The sequence below is a fragment of the Corticium candelabrum genome, chromosome 7, assembly GCF_963422355.1.
Source record: "Corticium candelabrum chromosome 7, ooCorCand1.1, whole genome shotgun sequence".
Lineage (NCBI taxonomy): Eukaryota > Metazoa > Porifera > Homoscleromorpha > Homosclerophorida > Plakinidae > Corticium > Corticium candelabrum.
Genome location: NC_085091.1, coordinates 6,998,946 through 7,024,622, shown reverse-complemented (window position 1 = coordinate 7,024,622; position 25,677 = coordinate 6,998,946). Strand labels below are relative to the sequence as shown.

The 25,677-nt window shown below is 39.0% G+C and overlaps 1 protein-coding gene and 1 long non-coding RNA gene across 2 annotated transcripts; one reads left to right on the top strand and one right to left on the bottom strand.

Annotated features, from left to right (window-relative positions):
- Positions 1 to 8,627: 8,627 nt before the first annotated feature.
- Positions 8,628 to 15,485, bottom strand: LOC134181794 (hemicentin-1-like). Its single transcript, XM_062649062.1, has 14 exons — positions 15,404 to 15,485; positions 14,471 to 14,563; positions 12,984 to 13,334; positions 12,643 to 12,930; positions 12,107 to 12,231; positions 11,878 to 12,046; positions 11,502 to 11,813; positions 11,145 to 11,435; positions 10,916 to 11,086; positions 10,789 to 10,848; positions 10,226 to 10,279; positions 9,940 to 10,011; positions 9,756 to 9,812; positions 8,628 to 9,538 (listed from the first exon to the last, which is right to left on the bottom strand). The coding sequence occupies exons 1-14, from the start codon at positions 15,471 to 15,473 to the stop codon at positions 8,853 to 8,855; spliced, it is 2,799 nt and encodes a 932-aa protein (XP_062505046.1). The 5' UTR covers positions 15,474 to 15,485; the 3' UTR covers positions 8,628 to 8,852.
- A 4,395-nt stretch (positions 15,486 to 19,880) lies between these two features.
- LOC134182229 (uncharacterized) lies at positions 19,881 to 22,784 on the top strand. Its single transcript, XR_009970294.1, has 3 exons — positions 19,881 to 19,947; positions 20,096 to 20,214; positions 20,862 to 22,784. It is a non-coding gene; the product is annotated as an uncharacterized LOC134182229 (long non-coding RNA).
- The last annotated feature ends 2,893 nt before the right edge of the window (positions 22,785 to 25,677 follow it).

Here is a 25,677-nt window from a genome sequence, read left to right as displayed (position 1 = left end):
ACTTTACTTTGTAGAAGCCCGTATGTGAAATACTAATATTGTAGTAAAAGGGTTTTGCAATCCAGAGAACATTGAATCTGTATTGTAAAACGTGTCTTTATAACCTTCTTTAGTGTCGAATATTATTAAGAAACTTCAAACATTTATTAAAATTGCTAAACTGTGATTATGACTTGTTTGTTTAATTGCAATCTTCTTTAACTAGAGTTTAGTAAAAGACAATAGTACCTGACTTTTACATAACATAATACTTGCTTTTAGTGTAGAGTGCGCGTTCCAAATGGTTATTAGCACGTAATTGAAGGTGTAGCAATTAGATAAGCTAATTGGAAATATAATCAGGCATGATTACAATCAGTTCAATGTCCACTTACCGTTGCAATTTGCATTGGCGGTTTCATGAGTTTTCACTGATTTTCTTGGGTTAACGGAATGTTGAATACTGCAGTAGTCCACGGCAACGCGGGGAATTTGGGTTATTCAAAACCCAGCCCTGTTAACCAATCATGGGATTTGAGCTGTTTCAGTGGGTGTTTGGACGAATTTGAGAAATCCCAGCTAGGGAAACGGGTCATTAACTCAACTGGGTTATGCTACTTTCCCTAGCAAAACCCTACCTAAAGCCATGAATAAACAATGTGGGTTTCGCGGCATATTCCCTGTGCACTTTTGCTAGTAGGGTCAATCTGATGTTGCACCTCAAAAGGAACTTCTTTAATTAATTAAACGTTTATTCCGTCAGCTAAAACATCCATTTACATTGGAGCGTAGAACTCGGTCTTCAGGCATGAATATGTAACCCCGATTGGACCAGCAAATTAGGCGTGATTAATATTTAGCAGACAGACAAACAGACCGACAGAATCGTCTACAAAGATACAGCACAGTACAGTAGATTAGTAGGAAAACATTACATATTTCTAAAATTGCGTTTAAATTAAATATTTTAAAATTTAGATTATTTTTCTATTGATAAAAATCTTTGGTTTCAGTAGGATGTGTGTACAGTTGACTCGCAGACAAAAACCTTATATATATATTATTTACCTTTTTAGCTATTATCTGTGTTCAATCGATTAGATTTGCATCAGTCACTTGGCCTACTGACTTGATGCTGCAGTATCCGTATACCTTGAAAACACTATTAGATATTGGCTGACAATTATCATAGAGTTTTTTTAAAACTTTACTGATAGTGTTAGAGACCATACCATACTGCGTACAAAAGTATCATATTCAATGTAGAACAGACTGTTATGACACGTGCAGCTAGCCCATGTGCACGTGACCGTCACTACTCGCACGTGACAGAAACCATTGGAAAACTAGTATTTGTAATGAATGGCTGGATTGCCGTATCGCTGAAATTTGCTATTGCAAAATACCGCAGGTACGGTGACATAGCGAGACTCAAAGAGAGCTTTAGTTCGACAACGCAGCAACCAGTGAGCGACGTCACTGCTATTACACTGCTAGCTAGTTGTGACGATCAGCACCTTGAATATGCTGTACGCCGTAGAGCACAATCAAGAGCTTGAAAATTGTTTCATAAGCACTGGTAAACATTACCGACTGCTTAGATAAGAGCAATGGCTTGAGGGTCAGGTGAGTTAGAATCACACTCACGCAATACGCGCATCCTATTCTAGAGTCCAGTATTGTTTAGTAAATGTGGCTGCAGAAGCCTGGACGCTTCGCTTTGTTCAAGAATTTCAAGCTCAGTGTATAGAGAAATTCAGCGGTTTTCGAGTGTCTGTGTAGTGCGCTTCTGTTTGTAATTTATTCGGCTGTCAAATACCGCTAGTGCAAACGGATTCTCTAGAAATATTTTTAAAGTGTCTCTAGTCCTGCTTATCTTCATGTGCTGTTTGATTTGTTGAGCATCAAGTCTTGTACGATTCGTCCTGCCTGGTGGTTTAGTATCAAATTGCATCAATTATTACTGAACTTGAATTTTAATTAATTAAAGAAACATTCCAGAGAACTGCGCAGCTTTAGCGCGCAGGAGCCAAAACAGCGAGATTCGTTAATTGAAGGAGTTCGCGGAAAGGGTTCCTGCTTATGGATGAGTACGGAAACCGATAAGTGTGCGTTTATATCAACGCTCACCTATCGCCAACTCATTGCACGGGCGGATGTGCGCGTTGATAAAAATTTGTGTTGTAAGACTACATAGAGGAAGTGTGGAAGGTGCGTGCGCTTTTTCATCAGTGACTGCAGCGCTTGTTTCAAAGAGGTCCCCATTTTGGGATCGTTGTCTACAAGTCGTGCAAACGGTACGAATCGAATTTCCAGTAAACTGGAAACGAGTCATGGGTTTCTGAGGCTATACTCTTACGATGTGATGATTGCTCGTGCGTTGAAAGCGTTTTGGTATGTTTATATAATTAATTAATTGATTAATTAGTAATAATTAACAAACCTACACAAATACACACATAAGCACACAGTTGTACAGGCTTATTGCTGTTTTCAGTAATGATGTAATTGTTATGATAGAGTTTTATATATTTATAGTTTGCACAAATATCCAAAAGATATTTTCAAGACTAATATACCCAGCTGAAGAAGGTACTCGAATTTAAATATCATGTGAATTTATGTTGTTTTGTTATGTTGTGCATGAAAGCTTTACAATAACCGATATACCATCATATCATATACGCATGCACGTGTGGGTGTGTGGTTATCTGTGGATTTACATACCTATATACATGTAGTATATATATATATATATATATATATATATATATATATATATATATATATATATATATATATAGTGTATTCTGTTTGGGGTTTTGTGTATGCCAACAGATGGATATTTTGTCGTCGGTCTCAAGGTGCTGGTCGTCCTAGGTATAGATGTGTTATGGTTTTACCAAATGAATTCCAATGGCTTCTAAAATGGCTGCTCTTGAGTCATTACCTCATGCGTCAAACCATGTGTGTGTCTTCTCATATGATAGGTGCAGAAATGTCTAGGAAATTCCTGTATTTCTGTTGACCTGACGAAAGATGCACAAATCCAGGAAGAAATTGCTTTGGTCCTTGATGATCTGGCTCTGGAAGGCGTGAAAGCAGCTGCACAACATGGTTGTCCATCGTGTCTTCTTGAATCAGACACTTTTCAAGCAATAATGACGGAAACATCTTCTCTTCAGGTCACATCCATTAATCATATACCGAAAAGAGTTCGACCTCTTCTTTCAGAAATCTTAGCAGGAGAATTTCAACAGTCTGTCAATAGCCATTTGTGGGGGTTCGTACGTTTGTCTCTTTTTGCTAAAGCAGTTTTGAGACCACCACTTTGAGGAGGTAAGAAGAAGAGGCATGTTGTAAGTGCTTGTCTACTCTCACGTTTGCAACATGGGAAGCAGGAGACATGGTATCTTTATGGATCGAAGCTAAAAATGATGCCATTCATAACATCAAGGTTCGCAAGTCGTTTACTTTGTTGCAGAGAAACACACGACATGCCTTGTTTCTGGCCAGTGAGAGTCGCTATGGAGATGCTATGCGGTCATTGAGATCTAATGGTTGTGCTCCTGTGAATGATTTGGATTCTTTTGAAGAACTCAAACTTCGCCATCCTTCTCAACCATTGCCAGAATTGTCTGATGATATACCTCCACCACTATGCGTGAATTTATTGTCAGTTATGGAAGCATTGCAAACTTTCCCTCGGGCCTCCAGTCCAGGATTTTCGAAGCTTGCTCCTAGCATTTGCTTGATGCCACCATAGGAACAACGTCACCAGCAGGGCAGGAAGTTCTCGAGAACCTAACTCGTTGGGTCAATTTTGCTTTTTCTGGCAAGATGGATAAACGAATTTCTGCATGGCTTTCGGGCACTCCATTAACAGCTCTGTATTAAAAGCAAGGTTGTGGTGGTGTTCGACCCATTGCAGTTGGAAAGGTTCTCCGCCGTCTGATAAGCCGAGTTTGTTGTGCTGCAGTCAAATCTAAGCTCCCAGAGATATTTCTACCATATGGGCAAGTAGGTTTTGGAATTCCAGGTGGTTTGAAGGCAGCTGTTCACTCATTGTCTAGTTTTATTGATACTTATGGTGACAATCCAACTCTATGCTGCCTCAAGCTTGACATGGCAAATGCCTTTAACAATTGTCATCGTATTCCTGTCTGCAACGCCTACATAGGGATCTGCCCGAGTTATTTGGTTGGGTTCAATGGTGTTATCACACGGAGGCCAAACTTAGGTTTGGTCAGAATCGACTAACATCTTCGGCTGGTGTTCAACAAGGGGATTCTTTGGGTCCTTTGCTTTTTTCTCTGGTCATTCTAGAGCTGATGGACGAAATTGGTGCACAGGAGGAAATATCTATGAATTTGTGGTACTTGGACGACGGATTCTTCGTTGGTCAGCGTTCTACTATCGCTTCAAGGTTAGAGAAGGTAAGATCAAAAGACCCATCTTATGGACTCCAGCTCAGTATGTCCAAGTGTGAGGTCTTCTGGCCAACTGGAGATCCTAAATTTCCACAATTTCTACCAACTATTGAACGAGTAGCTCAAACAAATGGAGGTGCTGAGCTGTTGGATTCTCCAGTGCGAGGATGGAACGATTTCTTTCAGAATTGCTTCTCAAAACGAATAGATAAGATTTGGGAATGTCGACAAAACCTTCAAAGTCTTGAAAATCCTCAGGTTGAGTTACATTTGTTGAGATCATGCCTTTCATTGTGCAAGATCAACCATCTCCTCAGAACTGTGCCATTTGATAAAACCACTTCTCAGTTGCGGCGTCTTGATGTCAACTTAAGAAAGAGTCTTGAAGGAATAGCTAACTGCTCTCTTTCTGAAAATTTGTGGAAACAGGCCACACTGCCAATTCGTTTGGGCGGTCTTGGTTTGAGGAAAGCATGCAGAAGTGCCCCTGCATCTTACCTTGCCAGTTGTAACTCCACTCGTCAATTGATATGTCGGTTCCATTATCTGCTTTCTCAGTTGAAAGTGTCATTTTCCATCGTAAACGAGCACACTTTTCCAGGAGAGCAGGTTGCTCATGACCACCTATGTCAAAGTATTCCAGACACAGCTATTAAGACTGAAATGACCAGTCAACGAAGTTTGCAGAGTAGGCTGGATTCTGATTTAAGTTCTTCCCTAAAAGATTCTGCTAGTATTCTAGATCGTGCTAGACTGAATTCCATTCCTGGCCAACATGCTGGTGCATGATTGCGGGCATTGCCAAACCTAAGCCTTGGCCTCGCCATGCCCAGCAAAGAATTTATTGTTGCTTTGAGAGTCTGGTTGGGCATTCCAGTCTTCAACTTGCCTTCTGATACCAAGCACTGCACATGTGGTGCAATCATTGACAAATTCGGTGATCGTTTATTGGGTTGCAACCAAGAGCAGAATCTGAGAATAAAGCGTCACAATGCACTCTGTGAAGTAGTTTTCAATGCACTCCTAGTGGATGATTTTCGTTGTCGTCGAGAAATGCGATGCAGTAGCACAAGCAATTCAAGACCTGGTGATATTTTTCACCCGAATTTCGAACATGGTCTTCCGACATATTTTGACTTGACCGTCTGAGACTTCTTATAGCCATCCTACCTTGGTCAAGCAGCCACTTGTCCAGGGGCAGCGGCTGCAGCAGGAGAGATGGAGAAAGATCAGCGGAATGATGCGATGGTTTCGAACACTGGAGGCATTTTTCATTCCCTCGTAGTGGAGCCTTTAGGATTATGGACACCGAACAGTTTACAAGTACTTAAAATTATAGCGCGAAAGGCTTCTTTTCTGAACGATGCTGGTATCAGTAGATCGGTTTGTAACTTGCATCAGCAACTGTCTGTAAAGCTACAATGGTAAGATGGTGTTATGTAGAATAGCTTTAGATCGTAGAATTGATCTCAGTTGAGATCTGTAAGAAGTATAAATAAATATATATATATATATATATATATATATATATATATATATTGAAAATCAAACAATCCCCCAAACATCTTCAAACAAACATGTCTTACATTACACTATAGGTACATACCATCTGTCAACGTCCTGTACTTCAAGCTGAATTCTCTTGTGAATCATTCTCAAATAATGTTTCCACAATTGAATAGAAAGTTGCTGCATCATATTTCGAAAAGCTTGGTCAAATTGAAGGCCACTGACTGCTGAAGTTTTAGAGGCAATAATAGCTTTTAGAGTATTGGTGCTCAATAATGACCAGAGCCCCAAGGTATCAACCAACGGTAAACGAGACCACCAGCTTGCACGAACTCTGTCTTCATGGCGAATATCGTGTAGATTCACACTGTAGATTCATATTGTGAAATATGAACAGCCGTTAGACATGTTACGCCTTCCTTTTACAGACACGAATTGTTGACCTGTTCACTCTTTGAGCAAACTGCAACGCCCCTTTCAAAGACGGCTCCAGTTTTCTACACATTGTTTTTATGATACAAAACTACACATGAATTGGTTGCAGAAACTGTCTTATTATGGTCAGATTCGTTTGTTGAAGTTTGCTTGGGATGTTTCTATGATTGATGAATTAACTACACACATACCTTATAAGATGAAATATTGGCGTGAAATGTATTTAGGCCGAATGGCGGATTTTTCAGCGACCGCCAATATAAAATCCGCATTAATTTGACCAGCAGGATGTGTTGACGTCATCACCCACGTGGATCAGGCATCACATGGCGATGTGGTGGTATGCTGGCAGGCCACAAGATGGTAGATAATCCCCACTTGCCGTTTGTTGTGCCTATGAATAAGTCCGTGAGACCACAAATGAAGCTGGACTGTCACGTCTCGCAGTTCCCGTTTTTTGCGCTGACACATGTACAGCAGTTCTTCATCACTAGGCATTTGGATACCATTAAGTTGGAAAATGTGATCCACGAACACAGCTGTCAATCACAAACTCCTCCATGACCACTTATAGTAAGACATATATCAGTTATCAAACAACGATGTCCGGATCGCCAAAATTAAATCATTTACAAAGCTTTGTTCAACCGTTTCTTAGCAAACCGCCAATGTAAATTAGTGCCAACGTTTCATTTTATATATGCATAAGAAATTATGTCGATTGCTATGCATATCAAAAGCATACATGAATGTCAATATTTAGTATTCCATGATTTGGTTGAATTTTAGACTGTACTTGGTGACACAAGCAGGCTGTGCAGGCAGGCAGGCAGGCAGACTGCTCTTTGATTTAATTAACAGAACTGCATTTTTATAGAAACAATGATGAATGCGAACTGAAAACTCTATATTTGCTACTTTCTTAATAAGAACAGGCAGAAATACGGATACACACACACACGCACACACACACAAAAACACAGACACGCACGCACGCACGCACGCACGCACACACACACACACACACACACACACACACACACACACACACACGGACACACACACACGCACACACACACACACACACACACACACACACACACACACACACACACCTAAAACCTGGAATTCTGCCACTATGGGCTTCGGCATTGCAGAAATTTCTACCAGAAATTGCAGTCATTGCCTTGTAACAGGTCACTATTCAGTTACACCAGGTCTCGTTGTATGGGATCAACCTACCTGCTCTTTGGACCATGCTAAGGGCATTTCACATTTCTGTAACTTGCTTCTCAGTAACAACTGTTGTGGACGATATACTCCTACTTCTCAATAACTTACCTACATTTAATTTGAAATAATATGGCTGGCATAATAATGAAGACTAGAAGGACTAATAATTGTGTATTATATTATTTGTACAGTCATACTGATAACAGTAACGATGAACACCATACTGTAGCATATTTCGAGAATGATTCACAAGAGAATTCAGCTTGAAGTAAAGGACGTTGATAGTTGGGATGTACATAGTGTAATTTACGAATGGTTGGTTTAAGTATGTTTGAAGGGAATGCAGTTACTGATGAAAGAGCGCACGCACGCTCCACACTTCCTGTATTTAGAATACAACAAGAATATAGGGCTGTAACGCGTCTATCGAATGTGAAATAACGCACGTTATAATGTGTACATTGTTGAAAACAATCCGCGTGTGGGATACATTGATATTAAACAACACAAAATCCAAAAAAGCGTTATAAATTTATTAGCGCGCGCTGCACTTGGATTGTTCTTATCAACGCTCATCCACAAAACGCTCACTGAGTGGCCGATACGTGCGCTTTGATATGAGTGCTTCGTAGTCTAGAACACGATAGACGACAACGTCCACTACTGTTAACTAGCGCCAAAGAATCTCACAAAACGCCAATACTCTCGAATGTTGCACGAAAATCGCACGAAACGAAGGTCAGTTTGCAGACAGTCTGAAAGCAGCACGATAGTTTCCACCGTTCCTAGAGCGACAGAAACAACTGAGAGACCATTTCCTGGAAACGTGATTACGTCTTTAAGACTCACGTGATCTAATGACGCGCAAAAACGTGTCACTTGGCGAACGAACTTCTGGAAACGGCCCCGTCCTTTTTTATGTTTTAAACGTTCTGAACGTACGTCTGTCGGGTTTCCTCTGATAATAGCGCCCACATAACCAACTTAGTTAGTATAGTTTTCCATTAGCACAGCGAAGGTGGAGCCAGCAGCTAGCGCATATCTCCGGAATTCTCATTTAATAATGAATAATTTCACAACTTACTGAAGACATTGTTTGCAATCAAAGTCATTTGCACACAGTACACACATAGCAAAAATTAATGCAAATAGATTGAAATCTATGTGTCGTACTCATCTCACAGATAACGTTACACAACAAACACATCTAGAACAACGACTTAAATCAGACTTCTAACACAATAATCGTGGTAAACCGTGTAGTAATCAACGATCATTGGTATCTTCATATATTGGGCATGGTGCTTCGTAATCGTTTTCCTCAACGTCGTTTTCACGCCTTGTTGCAATGTAGGCAGGGTTCTCTTCTTCTTTGTCCAATACAAGACTTGTTGCAATGTATGCAGGGTTCTCTTCTCCTGTGTCTTTTGCAGAGCTTGTTCCGTTGTATGCAAAGATTTTGTTTGCAGGGTCCACTACTGAGCTTGGTGTAAGGTATGCTGGGGTTTCTTGTACATAGCATTTTACAGGTCTTGCTGCAATATAAGCAAGATTTTTTTCAGCATTGTCTATCGCAGGGCTTGTTGCTATATACGCAGGGTTCTCATCGATGGGTTGATTGGTAGATGGAGTTGGATGCCTTTGCTGCACTTTACTTCCCGAGTGTCTAGAGCTATGGGTCTGACTGCAGAGAAGAATTTTCCAGCTAATTGACTTCTTTTCTTCTTTTCCCCTTTTGCTCATACTTGATTTCTCTTGTAAACTCTTGTCATTCGGCATATCTGCGAGCGCGATGGCCGACGTATTGTCTTTGCTGGCAGAGATCGGTATTTTTTGTTTATTACGGCGCCAGATAATGTAGAAAACAATTCCAGAAACAATACCAGCTGCGATCACTATCATTGTCAGAGATATCCCTGCAACAGCGCCTGCAGACAGTTCTTGTTTACTGTCTATAGTTCGAAAACAAGTCAATAAAATAAGTTAAACGTTTTGGATACACTAAACTATTTATCAAATTATCATATGTTGTCTCTATTGAGCTTCGACTACTAATATGAACCGAAATATGTGAAGGATCCATAGTAGTGGTATTGTCTTCTGTAGCATGCCAATAAATTTTATAGATTTGTAAAATTCAGAGTTTCAGTATTTAATTAAATAACTTACTTCCCGTCGTGTCCAGAATTTGAGTTGATTTTTTAGTTGGCGTCGCTACTTTAGTTTCTGTAAAACAGCAATTATACAACTTCTGCAACTTCAATTTTAATGATGGGTTTAAATTGAAAATTGGCAGTATAGACGAATAGCGTTTGAACATTCCAAAACTTTTCGAAAATGTTTATCGACTTACTTGCTAACGTTGCGTCTGGAGAAGATATGTAAGCAGATTTTTGTGATGGAGATGGAGTAGTTATATAGTCATCTGGAACAATAGTATGACACTTTTATCTTTTTAATGTTAAACTAAATCTAGCGTTTGCGATTAAATAGCAGCATGCGTGTAGTTGAATGAGTGTTTTGAGCTGACGCAAATTTTGTCGTGGGTGCTGTCGTTGTTTCTGTAAACAATCATTCTAGACATTGATATAACTGCATGCAAAATTGCTTAGATCTAAAATGTTTAGTTATCAGCTTACTTGTCTTTTCATGAGAGCTTCGAGGTGACATCCAAGTCGCGGGTGCTGTGGGTGCTGTAAAAATATTTATAGAAATTGTTATAATTTATATATATATATATATATATATATATATATATATATATATATATATATATGTATATATATCAAAGAATTTTTTCGTAATTTTTTCGTTTTTCTTTCTGTTATCATCCTTCTTCAATTATGCCTGTTTCTACTCCATCAGTCAGTCTGTCTCTGATGTTGTCAAGGATTTTTGCAATATGACTCTACTTCGGTGACTGTGCCTTGTCAGCTTTGGTGACACCTACTGGTAATTTTTTTGATCATGTCACTGTTTCTCTACCTTTTGACTATGTACATCCAAATTTTTGTTAACTTTAAAATGTGGTACAGTCACAAACTGGTTTTTTGGATGCTCTCTGTATGCAGTTAAAATGGGAATATATATATATATATATATATATATATATATATATATATATATATATATATATATATACACATTTTTATACATAATTTCCTAAAACTTGAAATGTTGATAATTAGAAAACATCTTATACTTGTCGTTTCTTGGTTGTTCTGAGTTGACATCCAAGTTGTCGTGACAGCTGTTGTAGCTTCTGTATACATAGTAGAATGACAATATATACAATGGTGCTTGTAAAAATGGCATAGTTTGATAGATACCATGAAACGGGCAGGAAGTGTTTGCTTGACATGTTTCTGTGTAGACTGATTGTCCTTTGCATCTTGGTGGGCTCTTTATGCATTGCCGTTGTACAAGTTTGATACCAGGTTTTGAACGACAAGATAGACTGCATTGTGACCCTCTGTTAGACTCTATCCACCCATCCTTCACTATAATAAAACTTACATACAAATTTGACGTAAACTGATAGCCTTCAATATTTGGCACCTTTAGCGGTTACTGTAATACTTGCTGTACTTTCTCCAGCGTCATTAATAGCAGTGCAGTTGTACATGTCACCAGTTTGAATAATCGAGTTGCTGTTTAGTATCAGGTAACTCGTAAAATAGCCGTCAACAATTTCATGCTTATCGGACTGGTTGTTTATAGTCACTCCGTTTTTGTACCAAACAAAGGATGGTTGGGGGTAAACGAGAGCAGATTGGCAAGCAATTGTTCTATTTTCAGTAAAAATTTTCGAGACATCGTTTGTAGCTGTGATCACTGTGTTTGGTGGAACTGAAATGACGCAATTTTTCAACCACGGTTAGCACTCAGTATGTAATATAAATCACAGCCACTAACCTTGAACGTCAATTATTGTAAACAAAGAGGTGTTGTCAACATTCTCTTTAATTTCGTATATTCCGCAGTCTGCCTCGGTCACATTGATTATTGTAAATGAAATTTCGTATGCTTCTTGCACCAGAATGGTTCGGCTATCGGTTGACGTATTTATGTTGACTCCATTTTTATAAACGCTAACTAAAGTATTATTTGCTCGTGTACTCGACGCGTATCGTCTGCACGATCGACAGAAAATATTAATGCCAACATGCCCGAATATGTTAACATTTGGATGGCCTCTTAAATTCGAATTGTATAGGACACCCCTGTCTAAATTGCGTGCAGACATAATTAGGCATATGAAATTTTGAACACACATTGCACTCTTACGTACAGATGAAATTCCCCGCGGATAGCGTAGCTGGAACCGACTCTGCTTGCCCCAGTGAATTGTTGGCATAACAAGAATAGTTTCCCAAATCAGAGTTAAACACATTCCTAATTATTAGCCATCTCCTTCCCTTTCTAAAGTAAATTTTTGGTAGCTCGATTGGTACTCCATTCTAACAGCAAGCAAATAAAGATAATTTACAGTGTTATCAATGACAAAAATTTGCTTAAACTTTTTTCCAGTTGACATCAGGCTCCGGAATCCCGTAAATTTCGCACCAAAATGCCGCATGTTGAAAGCGTTCAAGGAAAGGTTCGAAGTGGATACTGGCAGGATGACTAACTACGACTGGAGCAACTATAATAACATAACAATTAGTCATAATTACACAGTGTCTAATAACTACCAAAATCAAGTAATGGAAATAGACTAAATATTCGTATATGTTTGATGGACGTTACTGTGCACACTGTAACTGTATAAATTTGAATAGTAGTTGACAACTACTTTTGTAGTTTTAAGTAAGTGAGTAGGAATGTGTGACGGTGCCAGTTCATAGGTGTGGCTTTCCTGTGTGTGTGTGTGTGTGTGTGTGTGTGTGTGTGTGTGTGTGTGTGTGTGTGTGTGTGTGTGTGTGTGTGTGTGTGTGTGCATGCGTGTACGTGAAGGCGTGTGTGTTCAGTTAGCATATCAATATTAAGTCTTTTTGCAGCTTTCGTTTGATGTGCAAAAACAACATATAAACACGTTGTTACCAGCTTAACATACCATAAACTGATACTAGAAAGCTGCGATGTATTGTTCCTAGGTAATTGCCTGCTTCACACGTATACAAGCCAGCATCTGATTCGATTGCACGAGAGTAGAAGAGCTCATTACCATTGTGCTTAAAAGTAAATGACATTTTCCCTTGGGCAATTGGAAAACCGTCCTTTCTCCATAAAATCTTCGGTTTGGGTATTGCAATAGCATTGCACAGTAATGTGATATTGTTGTCTTTAATAGCTGTTATACGCAGGAAGTTACCTCTTTCATCTAACAATCTTGGAAATACACCTAAAGAAAAGATCAATTTTGGTTTTCTTGTGTTAAAATTTCAATTGAATTACCTTTATATATAACCCAAGTTAATAAAAATCCTTGCTTAGTCACTGATTGGTCACTTGAGAATCTTATCAAAAGCGAATTTTCCACGATTAGTTCATCAGGAATTTCATTTCCAGTGTACGATTTCACATGTTGAAGTTTTCTCTCATCTATAGATTTGCTTGTTTTGCGCTTGTAGATAGAAACTGTGTCGATACCTCTTTCCAAGTCTAACGATTTAAATGATAGGACGACGGTAGAGTTAGGAGACGCGTCAATATTCCAACTGCAATGTTCGTAATTTTTGTAACCGATTGGGAATCCAGGTGATGTTATTGTTCCGTTACGAAAGGAAGTAGTTCCACCGCATGGTTCTAAAAATATTCTTACTACTATATTTGTTGTTTGCTCGCAATATTTACTGTTATCTTAGCTTGCTTTTAACATCCGCGAGCAATTCATTGCTCAGTAGAAGTATTCTAACAATCTCATATTTATTATTGTTAATTTATTTAGGTTACGCAATTATTAGCGTTGGGATATTTAGTTTAATAGTATAACGATCAATATTTTACATTAAATTCAATAAAAGTGTACCAAGAATTGCGTTAATCGTTGAATATATAATCATTACTTGCATTAGTATTTTTTAAGTTTTGATTCTTGCTCTGATAATCAGTTGAAGTTTCATCCATCAACAGAACGCTAGATTCTGTACTTGCTCGATTTTTCTTTTCAAGATAAAAGATTTGTCAGATCTAGATACTGGAAATAGAGATTATCGTCAACATCTTGTTCAGTTGATGAGTGTTCGTTTTACTGGAGAAATCTAACCAAATTTGTAGCGTATTTTTCATTCTACTATACATGTACATGGTGGTAAATTTCGCAGTTGGTATCCGCTAGAAGATGAGAAGTACCTGTGACACTGAATCTCATTCTCGGAATAGCAGCTCAAGGCTCCACCTTTCTCATAGCATCCCATTCGTTGGTTAGAATCTGCCTTATAACATGCTTTTATTGCAAAAGTCTAACATGTTTAGCAAGAACAGACTGTGTTTATGTTAAAAATCCGCATGTAATTATATTACCGCTTTGACCTACAACTGAATGACGTTTATTACAACAGCGTTCCCTAAACACAATTCTTAAAAATGAAACGTTTTAGAGAGTCGAGTTGTCTTCTGTGTCCCTGGTAAAATGACGATCATGCACGAGTATCTACATTTAGTTGATCTGCATAGTCAAACAGACATGAGTGTGCTAACAAGGACAATATGGGCAGGGCAAGCTCCTCCCATTTGTAGGATGTCAGTTGTCACTATTGATTTCTAACGATTAAATAATTACCAAACTCTTCAGTTAGACTTCTTTGTTTAGAATTAGTAAAACTCAATCATGAAATCTAAATTTTACTAGTTTTAATCAGTTATGATTTAGTATGTAGGTACTGGTTGTCTGAAATAGTTTCGTGTGCAAACGTTCATGCCTAGTGAATAATATATTTTACCTGAGCAGTTGTATCCCGTCCACTGAGGAGCACAATGGCAAGCGGTACACGCATCTATAACCGTGCCACCATTGAAGCACACAAGAGTGCAACCTGACAAGTAATATAAGCAGCAAGCAAACAAGTTAATAATATGACCTGTGTCAATAAGGTTATACGATTAAAACAGTAATGGCTAACATAAAGATCTATACACTTCAAACATTATCAAACTCATATTTGTAATAATTTTTAAATTTTTAATTAAATATTTACTTTAAATTTAATTAAATTAATAGGTCAATATTAAATAATTTAGAACTATCATTACTCAATTTTGAAGACGAACTATAGTTTAGAAATAGTATAGCTGCATAATGAATGTCTTTGCATCCTAAACCGGTTTTGTGCTTGCATATGTTTTCATTCTAGCATGCTAAAAGCGTTTTGATATTGACAGATCACTCCTAAATCGCTTACAACTGATCATGTTTATCCTTACTAAAATATGTTACTTAATATTTCAAGCTTTAAAATTTTTTACTGTGAGACAGTTTATCATGTATTCTGCCGCTTCAACTGTAAACGAAAATCCTCCCAAAATTTTTACCATAATGATAATAAAATCACGTTAATATAACTGTTAAAATAGCCGTGACTCATAATTTAAGAGGGTATACGTAGCTGCTATGGTAACAAGACATCAGACCGTGTCTGTCTTTTTGGCCACACCCAACAATATTGAATTGCCATTGCACACCCAAGTGTCTATATGCAGCAACGACAATAATATCCTTACATTCTAGGCGATCTATAAACCGTATCTGACTACTAATGTTTAGATAAACCGCTTTCAAAATGCTACCCTCGGTTTCAGCAAATTGCATTACCGATTCTGAACAAAAAGTGTGCTTTCTGTAGAAACGGCTATTAACATAGGTAAACATAAAGTACCTTGAATGCTCTGTAAGCCGTAGAGTACAATCAATAACGCGAGAAACGCTTGCCAGTGTTTGTAGATCATCTTTCAACGCTCGTTTCAAACACCAGTCAAACTTGACATTTCCTTTTTAGTCGAGAGGCCCGTATGAGGAAGTTCATGAAATCTAGAAAATGAGATTGTTTAGCTACATTAGGCGAGATGTAATCGCCGTCTACCGTAATGTACTAAGTCATAAAAATTGATTTATCGTTCTTTCGTCTTCCAATCCATTGTTTCTTATATCACGGAAAAGAGAACAACAGAGTGACGGACAAACGCAAGTTAGCGCCTTCAAAGTGTTGGTAACGACTCGATCTCTCTCTTCCTTGCAATCACATTATAATGCTCAAAAATGGTTTTTGTTACCAACTTTTGATCTTTACTGCTGTTGCCTCGTGTACAGTACTCTGAGACCAACTAGAAACTCTTTGCGTTAATGTGCCTAAATATTAGGACGCAATATACTATTTCTATAATTCTAACAACTTCTTTACTCATACACCCATTAAGACTGAGTCAGTCAATTATTTCATTTTAATCATCAGTCATTAACTTAAGCTAGTCTATCTGACTAGCTTGCTGGTTTGTGGCCCGGGCCATTTGAGTTTTCCCACTGATCCGCACCTGCATGTGTTCAAGTAGTTGTGACTGCTGTTGTTGTTTCTGTAATACACAAAATGTATTGTTAAACCGCATAGTTAGAAACATACCGTCAGACGGACAGATAGAGTTTTGTTGACATGTTTGTAAGAGGATTGATGGTGCTAAGCATCTAAATCAGCTCTCGATGCATTTTCTTGGGACAAGTTTAATGCCAGGTTCTGAACCACAAGATAACTCTGTTGCAACCCTGTGTTAGACTCTATCCACCCATCCTTCACTATGATACAAACTCACATACAAATTTGCCGTAAATTGATAACCTAGAATATTTTATACCTTCAGCGATCACTATAGTATCTAATACTTGCTGTAATCCATGTTTCCAGCGGCATTTATAGCGGTACAGATTTAATTAAAATTTGTTTGATTATTCCTGACAAGACCTAGCCATCGCAATAATGAATTACAATCTTTTTGTAAAGATATTTTCATAAACGTTTCCTGCATCTGATTGATGGATTGTTTATGGCTTGTGGTTACCATGCACAACAAATTGCGAATACTGCTTTCTGCGCTAAGGGCACGGTGCACTTCTAAAGGTGACAGAAATAGTAAGCCACACATCCACAAATCTACATACCGGAAATCATTCCAGCAATATAATTTTGTAAGTAAGTTGCTAAGTCACCTATACAGCTTTTACAAAGTTTTGTATTAGTAATTATTAAAATATAAAAGATACTCACTAAAAGTTTTAAATTATCTTCCTACAATAGTACATGTTTTCCATCTTCCAAAGGTTAAGTATTATCTTGAACTCCTGAGTTAAGGTGTACGCAAAGAAATCTATTCGTTCAACATACGTAGTATCCCGCGCAATGAAATCAAGTAGTCATGTATCCACAGAGCACCAATTTCTTGTATATCTTGCTTTTCATATCAAATTTTACTTTAGTTGTTGCTGCTCTGCCTAAAATCTGCTTTTGAGTTTAGAGGCCGCTATTGCGATGAAAGAAAAATCTTAGCTTAACCGTTCCTCTTTTGGGCTGACGTTTGGTACTCTAACCCAAAACTTGATCTGTATGGTACACTGGCTTAGATATTACTGATTCACCTCTTTACAACTGCACTAGAACTGTGTTCTGAAGAGTGCTCTTCGATGATGGCCGTTGTCTAGTTGAACTAGTTAGCCGAAAGCTCACTTTCCGCGCGCTCGCAAGAGAGAGACCCGGATAATGGACCAGAACGTTTGTGTTGGAATGATTGATTTTATTCAATGATTTTTCTTGTTGTCTCTAATGCAATACTGTAACTCGATTTGTTGTCCGGTGGTTGATTGTCCAGTCAAGAGATATCGCCAAGGTGAACGTCAACGTGTTCTGAGCACATTCGAAAATCAGGACGCCAAAACAATAGCAGAGGATTTTCGACTGCGTCATTCACTAGAGCCTTGCTTATTTTGTGGTAAGCTGTATGGTTCTCGTTGCACGCACACTGGATTCAACGCCCTCGAAAGACACGCTATAAGACTTGTTCTAGACGAAGTACTGAATCGCGTCAAACAACCTGTTCCTCTAATAATAATTCCGAGACAATGCTAGCCAATAGTCCTTTCAATACTACAGCTGGTTCGGGACAACATTACGGTCACGACTTACATTTCAAACCATCATTAAATCGTCATGAACCGCTCCTATTGGATGCTGAAGATTCCTCAGCCGTGTCATCTGTCAATGTGTGTATAGCGACGGGGATTTTAATTCAAGACCGGAAGATAACAAACGACATGCCAGGCCCCAGGTAAAGGTGATATCAAAAGACGACTTCAATTAAATTCGAAACCGTTCAGCACCATCAACTACTATTCCTTCATGTCTTCCCGTAAAAACGTCACATGTGAGCAATACGGACGGATGGCGATTTGTTGAATGTGCATGTAGATTTTGAATCTATTAGTGGGTCAATCATTCATACTGTTTCACGCATACCTAATCATTTATAGGATTGCTTCAGAGAATGTTGTGCAATGTCTCTTGTAACACTTGCAGAAAACAGCCATGATCTGTTGGCGTGGAAATTGTTTCTGTTAAATCCGAGGTTTCTCTTGCAACCAATGACACGTGGAGGAAAGAAAGACTGGTGTAAAAGAGTATGAGTGTAGTTATAAAAAATTCAAAGAGTTGAAATTTAAGGAGCTCTATCAAGCATCTATTCCTCGCTTAGATAAAACCTTTGCCAGAGAACTTTTAATTGTTCAGATTCTGATTCAGTTCTTTCTTCTCAGTTAGTCAGATTTGTTTTATCAAAAGTAAATCATTGAGAGATTTCTCATGTATACAAAATCTTGACAAGTCCAGACTTGGCTAAACCGTCTGAAGAAACTTTCCAACGTTTAAAAAACATCCACAACTACAAAATGCGGTTTCTGAAATTCAAAGGGAACACAAAGCAACTCGCCCTTCAGTTCAAATTCGTCATTTTCGTCTTCTGTTTCAGTTCTCAAGAAATGTCCAAACGGTCCTAGCTGCGGTTGTAATGGTTGGAGATTTAACATCTTGAGTTATTTATTATTGGAGTCTGATTACACTGCTAACTACCTTTCTTCATTATGCAACAGCTATCTGTCAGGTTCAGTACCGGACGTGGTGGCTACTACTCTAACCGGTGCAAATCTGATTGCTTTACAGAAAATAAATATGATGTCAGACCACTTGCTGTTGGTGATTGCCTTCGCCGTTTGACTGCCAAACTTGCGTGTCATCAGCTCAAAGAAAAGATATCTAATTACCTTTCTCCTCATCAAAATGGTGTTGCTACTCCAGGTGGAGCTGAGCTGATGACTCAGCTCATTCAGGCACGTCTGGAAAAGCATCCGGATTGGATTGTGATCAAAACAGATGCAAAAAATGCTTTCAATGTTGTTGATCGATCTGTGTTCTTGACTGAAGTAGCATCAATTTTTCTGGAATAATTTCCTTTTGTGGCACAATGTTACATCACTCCAGCAAGACTTACTGTTCGTGTCGAGTGTGAAATAAAGTTTAAACTTTCTGAGCAATGAGTACAACAGGGTGACCCTCTAGGTCCATTGTTATTTGCTTCGGCTCTTCAACCAAAAAAGTTGATAAATGCAGCCAATGAACACAAGTCAGTATTTACATCTAGTTATCTTGATGATATAGCATGATACTGGGACCACAGGAAGAAGTAATCAAATGCTACAACAGGTTGAAGGACCAGTTCTCCAGTATTGGCTTAGAAATGGGTGAAGATAAGTGTAAAGTCTTCTCGCCAGTAGGTATACAAAACTGGGATTTGAATATACCGATAAAACAAGATGGCCTAATTATTTTGGGAAGTCCATGCAGTCGGATCCATAACATTTGTAATAGAATACGTTTGCAAACAAGTGAAACAAATTGGGTCTGTGCTTTGGTAGCTCTACACGAGAAGCCACCCGAAACTAGAGGTATTTGTCCGGGTCTAGAGGTAGGGCGTGATCTAGAGGGAGGACGTCGAGTTTCGTTCTCGCTACAATGAGCCAAATCCATTGATTGTCATAGATCCAGATCAGTTACCTAACGCCTCTACGTTGCCCTATATTTTATAGCTAGGCGGTTGCGTTGGACAAAGATTTCGCGTCCGAATCTAGCCACAATCTGAAACTAGATACGGGACTTTACTGGTCAACCTCGAACATAACCAATTACTGCTAAACCAATCAAAATTTACAACTGACATTCCGGCTCTAAGACGCTGATTGGCTTAGAAGGCTATTTCCGAAATCATTTTAGTACTGTTCCTAGAGTTCGCGCGCTCTCTGGTCTGGAAGTTCGAGGCTAGCAGCACGACTCGGAACATACGGGTTTGTGTTCTACTCGCTTGGATGCCGCGAGCAAACAACTCTGAGACGGTGAGACATAGTGCTTGCCAGTGGAACTTAGTTTAGTTTGTTTGATCGCTTCCGTGTTTGCTTGCTTGGGTCGATGCCGTTGACTGTCCAACATTAGGGAGTGTCCAACACTAGGAGACTTACCCCATTCGAATTCTTCTTTTTGTAGGTGAAAGTCCATATTCTATAAGTGAACGTTTATAAGGTCATGGGCACTGTACATACTTCCAGGAGTCTGATACAGCAGTCACCCTAGGAGACTAGTCGAGCATGCTCAGAACTGGCACAGTAAGACTGGAGTTATGCTACCTTACGTGTAGATAAGAGCATACCCTAGCTACTATGTGAGGTAATACATTAGCTCTAGAATTTGGCTGTGAGTTAGGCTACCTTACTTACAACATGCCCTGCCATCATGTGAGCTAATACTGTAGCTCTAGAATTTAGCTATTAGTGCATGTTGAGCTCTTCAAGCACTAGTAATTGCTGTGTAAGTTGATCCTTTAAGACTGTGATATTTATTAATACTTTGATTTTTATGCTAAATCAACTGGAAATATTGGTAATTACTATTGTAATATATCTTTTCTAGTTTTTCCAAGGTATTGAAAGGAATAAAACTAAATGCTTAATTAATCAAATTTCAAATACATTCTGAGTATAGTTTTTGCCAGTTTTTGTTTTTCTGTGATTGATTTAAGTGATTCGGGTGCCTGTGTAGCTTTGTGCACTGATGGTAGTGTGTGCACCAATGTTAGGACATTTTTCAAGCAGCATAGCATGGCTTATTTAACATAGTTGTATCAATTATTTGTTACTTTACTCTTTGTGACTGTGAATCAGTGCGATTAGCCTAACCAGATTTATTTGTTGTATATGTAAAAATCAGCTTTACTTTACAGTTACTTGTTTGTATCTATTTATCTGTTTTGTAGAAATTTCTGGCCGTTGTGATTTCTGTTCTTGCAATGACAAACGTTGAAGGTCATGAAAGACTCGAATATAGGCTCAAGGGATCACAAGAACAGTTGGAATCGTGGGCCATGAATATGTTCGGTTTGTTTTGACGATGTCTGTAATGTCTGATAGACTACAATACATTACAGTACAACAGCACTATTCTATGTCATTTGATGTCAACTGATTGTTTATGGTGTATAGAAAGTAGTGATCTGCTCAATGTTATTACATTGGCTAGGTTATATATGACTGTTATTGTAACTCGTTATTATGGAATTAATAATGAGATATGATAGTACAATGTTTTAACAATGTCTTGTATGATTGCCCAGCTGCAGATCTATTGTAGAGCTTAATATTCTTGGACATCTAGTCTAGGATTTTGAGACACACTAATTGATTTCTGAAATGGTCATTGCAAATGTTGATTGAAAACCATTTAATTAAACATTCTTGGACTGTTCTTTCTATAGTGATCATTTGTGATTTTATAAAATTAAATTTAGTTTTCTTTTCAACTTTTCTTTTTATGTGACAGCAAAAGATGAATGATTTCATCTATAATCCATAAGCAACAGGACATTGTAAGAGTCACGTGACTTAGCAAGTAACACACTTGCTGGAATGGCTATCGGTTTGCGACTATGTGTGTGGATCCAATGTGTTGTCGACTATTTCTCTCATACTTAGGAATGTGCCATGCTCTTAATGCAGTTTATCACCGAGCAGTATTTGCGATTTGTTGTATATAGCAGCACTGATAATGGACGGACCAGTGGTTTTTTCCTGGAACGGTCTAATTCATGTTTGCAATTGCCAGGTCTTGTCGGAAATATATAACAAAACTTTAATACCTGTTTGATCAATCGCTTTCACGGCTTACGATAGTTAAATGAGAACCTGACATCGCATAACCAGAGACGACATTAAATATCGTTTGTCATTGTTGTTTTTGAACTGTTGTAGGTGTGAAAGTAAATTCTGTAAACATAGCTTCAATTACTAGTGTTAATCAGACTAGAGTCAGGCTATCAAAAAGTGCAATGGGCCAAGCTGACCTGTTAATTGCTATCTCACTGTAGCTAATTTCCGAATAAGCAGAGATACTGTTCTTGTTGTCCCAATGCAGTTGACGACTAGTGCTTGTATGAAAGAGCTATTGCTTGCAATGCTTCTTACTAAGCAATTAAACAGTAGCTTCTGCATTTGATTGTTTTCCTTGCATTTTTGTTTACAGCACTGTGTCATTGTCTAGATGGATGTATTGGTTGTGGCAGTCATTCACTAGTTTGTGCGCTTGCTTGTTTGGGTATCTGCGTCATTACTTTCTTGCTCGCTTGTCTTTCATTGTAGTAAGAAACCAAAATGACTACATTACATTGTACATTTGTCTCAATGTTGTTTCAATTTAAGTCTACATTTTAACATTGTATGTTTATTATTGAAGACATTTGGCTGGTGAGATAAGTCGGGAGGATGCCGATCGAACTACTGCATCTGCAACAGCTGCGGTTGACGACTTAGTGTTGTTAGCTCTGCAGATTGTACCGTACAATATGAATCGTAACGCTGAAGCATGTGATCTGCTGATGGAAATAGAGAGACTAGACTTGCTGGACAAATATATGGATGAAGCTTCGTATCCAAAAGTGTGCTTGTGCTTGACAAGGTGTGATGCTAGTTATTGTGTTGTGGTGTGGTGCTAGCCAATTGGTGAAAGTGTTTTTGCATTGTTATGCATGTAGTTGCTTTTCTCTTTGTGTAAACTGGTTGCTTATTTGGCGGTCTGCTCGTTTACATGACCGTTTATTGTACGTGTGTGTGTGTGTGTGTGTGTGTGTGTGTGTGTGTGTGTGTTTGTCTGTTTGCTTGTCTGTCTGCCGTGTGCATGTGTGTTTGTCTGTTTGCTTGTCTGTCTGTCTGTCAGTTTGTCTGTCTGACTTTCCCTCTGTTTGTTGCTTGCTTTGTCTGTCTGTATATATGTTTGTTTGTCTCTTAGTTAGTTAGTTAGTTTGTTTGTTTGTTTGTGTATCTCTGTGTGTGATTGGCTGTTGACAGTGTTGTAGATTTGTAGGAGTTGGACAATTTCTGGAGTCTGGGTATTGGTGTGTTGTTTGTTTATGTTAGTCAGTTTGTCTACATCTTAGAAATAAATTTGATGTACAGAAGGGAGTAATGCAATTGCATGATGAAAGTGAATGACATTAGTCAATGCCATGAGATGGCAGTGTGAGGTTGTTTAACTTAATTTTTTTTCGTGTAACTGTCTATTCATTTGTTTGGCTGTTTTCGTTTTTACTTATTTTTACCATTGGTATGATTTGTGTGCATTTGTGTGTGTGTGTGTGTGTGTGTGTGTGTGTGTGTGTGTGTGTGTGTGTGTGTGTGTGTGTGTGTGTGTGTGTGTGTGTGTGTGTGTGTGTGTGTGTGTGTGTGTGTGTGTGTGAGTGTGTGTGTGTATCTATTCTGCACGTGCTAACTTGTATTGTGCTGCAGTTGTGTGAACTGCGTACAGCTTTAACGATTTACCAGAAATTTAACCAGCCAGCTGATGCTGTGTTTCTTGTAATTCGTCTAAATGACATGGATCTTGTTCAAGAGATATTTACAACATGTGAAGGTCTGTAAGTAATGATCAACATTTATGACAACAGTATCTATTTAATACAGTCAGAGCTAAACTGTGTCACTAAATTGTAATGCAACAAAATGTCACTGTGTGTGTGTGTGTGTGTGTGTGTGTGTGTGTGTGTGTGTGTGTGTGTGTGTGTGTGTGTGTGTGTGTGTGTGTGTGTGTGTGTGTGTGTGTGTGTGTGTGTGTGTGTGTGTGTGTGTGTGTGTGTGTGTGTGTGTGTGTGTGTGTGTGTGTGTGTGTGTGTGTGTGTGTGTGTGTGTGTGTGTGTGTGTGTGTGTGTGTGTGTGTGTGTGTGTGTGTGTGTGTGTGTGTGTGTGTGTGTGTGTGTGTGTGTGTGTGTGTGTGTGTGTGTGTGTGTGTGTGTGTGTGTGTGTGTGTGTGTGTGTGTGTGTGTGTGTGTGTGTGTGTGTGTGTGTGTGTGTGTGTGTGTGTGTGTGTGTGTGTGTGTGTGTGTGTGTGTGTGTGTGTGTGTGTGTGTGTGTGTGTGTGTGTGTGTGTGTGTGTGTGTGTGTGTGTGTGTGTGTGTGTGTGTGTGTGTGTGTGTGTGTGTGTGTGTGTGTGTGTGTGTGTGTGTGTGTGTGTGTGTGTGTGTGTGTGTGTGTGTGTGTGTGTGTGTGTGTGTGTGTGTGTGTGTGTGTGTGTGTGTGTGTGTGTGTGTGTGTGTGTGTGTGTGTGTGTGTGTGTGTGTGTGTGTGTGTGTGTGTGTGTGTGTGTGTGTGTGTGTGTGTGTGTGTGTGTGTGTGTGTGTGTGTGTGTGTGTGTGTGTGTGTGTGTGTGTGTGTGTGTGTGTGTGTGTGTGTGTGTGTGTGTGTGTGTGTGTGTGTGTGTGTGTGTGTGTGTGTGTGTGTGTGTGTGTGTGTGTGTGTGTGTGTGTGTGTGTGTGTGTGTGTGTGTGTGTGTGTGTGTGTGTGTGTGTGTGTGTGTGTGTGTGTGTGTGTGTGTGTGTGTGTGTGTGTGTGTGTGTGTGTGTGTGTGTGTGTGTGTGTGTGTGTGTGTGTGTGTGTGTGTGTGTGTGTGTGTGTGTGTGTGTGTGTGTGTGTGTGTGTGTGTGTGTGTGTGTGTGTGTGTGTGTGTGTGTGTGTGTGTGTGTGTGTGTGTGTGTGTGTGTGTGTGTGTGTGTGTGTGTGTGTGTGTGTGTGTGTGTGTGTGTGTGTGTGTGTGTGTGTGTGTGTGTGTGTGTGTGTGTGTGTGTGTGTGTGTGTGTGTGTGTGTGTGTGTGTGTGTGTGTGTGTGTGTGTGTGTGTGTGTGTGTGTGTGTGTGTGTGTGTGTGTGTGTGTGTGTGTGTGTGTGTGTGTGTGTGTGTGTGTGTGTGTGTGTGTGTGTGTGTGTGTGTGTGTGTGTGTGTGTGTGTGTGTGTGTGTGTGTGTGTGTGTGTGTGTGTGTGTGTGTGTGTGTGTGTGTGTGTGTGTGTGTGTGTGTGTGTGTGTGTGTGTGTGTGTGTGTGTGTGTGTGTGTGTGTGTGTGTGTGTGTGTGTGTGTGTGTGTGTTCATGCGTTTCCAGAAGTTACTGTTTGTAGTCAGTTGCATGATGTCTTCAGCCAAGCAAACACTATCACCGGCTTTCAAACTCATTTGACACTCGTTTTATTGGCATACTGGGAGAGGGCCGAGTTAGCTACCGAAGAATGCAAGTTGCCTTCTCATTTGGAAATATGTCAGGTGGACTCATGGTGTTGATATTGTTTAGATGTATTGCTAAGCTCAATTATGGAAGGATAGTCATTTTGAAGAAAGTTCATGGATCATCATAGATTTAGAGGAAATAATGCGACTCAGATAGAATGTATGTGTGAATTGTACATATCAGTGCATTTTTTCATTGCTGGGATGCAGAGAATTGTAGTAGAAATAATGAGATGATAAGTTTCTCTTGTACTGTATCAGTGCATGTATGTGTTGTTATCGATTATACACACAGTTTACTTGTCTTGTTTGCTCTTTATAGCTGAAATCTGGTAACATTTGCATTGTTGGCAGATACTATTTGTTGATATGTTACAGTGTAGCCAATTTTTGATAACCGAGATTAGTGGGACATAGATATGCATAGTTAAGAGTGGAACCTCTAGCTAGCAGACCATAAGCTCTCAGTCTTTTGTCAGACGCTCACAAAGGACACAAAGCTCTCTGATTGGTTGAACTTGTAATTAGAAAG

Coding starts and splice junctions, on each gene's coding strand:
- LOC134181794 (XM_062649062.1), bottom strand. CDS start 15,473: ATGATCTACAAACACTGGCAAGCGTTTCTCGCGTTATTGATTGTACTC. Junction 11,087..11,144: donor TATTACAGTAACCGCTAAAG/GTGCCAAATATT, acceptor GTTTTATTATAG/TGAAGGATGGGTGGATAGAG. Junction 9,813..9,939: donor TCCAGACGCAACGTTAGCAA/GTAAGTCGATAA, acceptor GCTGTTTTACAG/AAACTAAAGTAGCGACGCCA.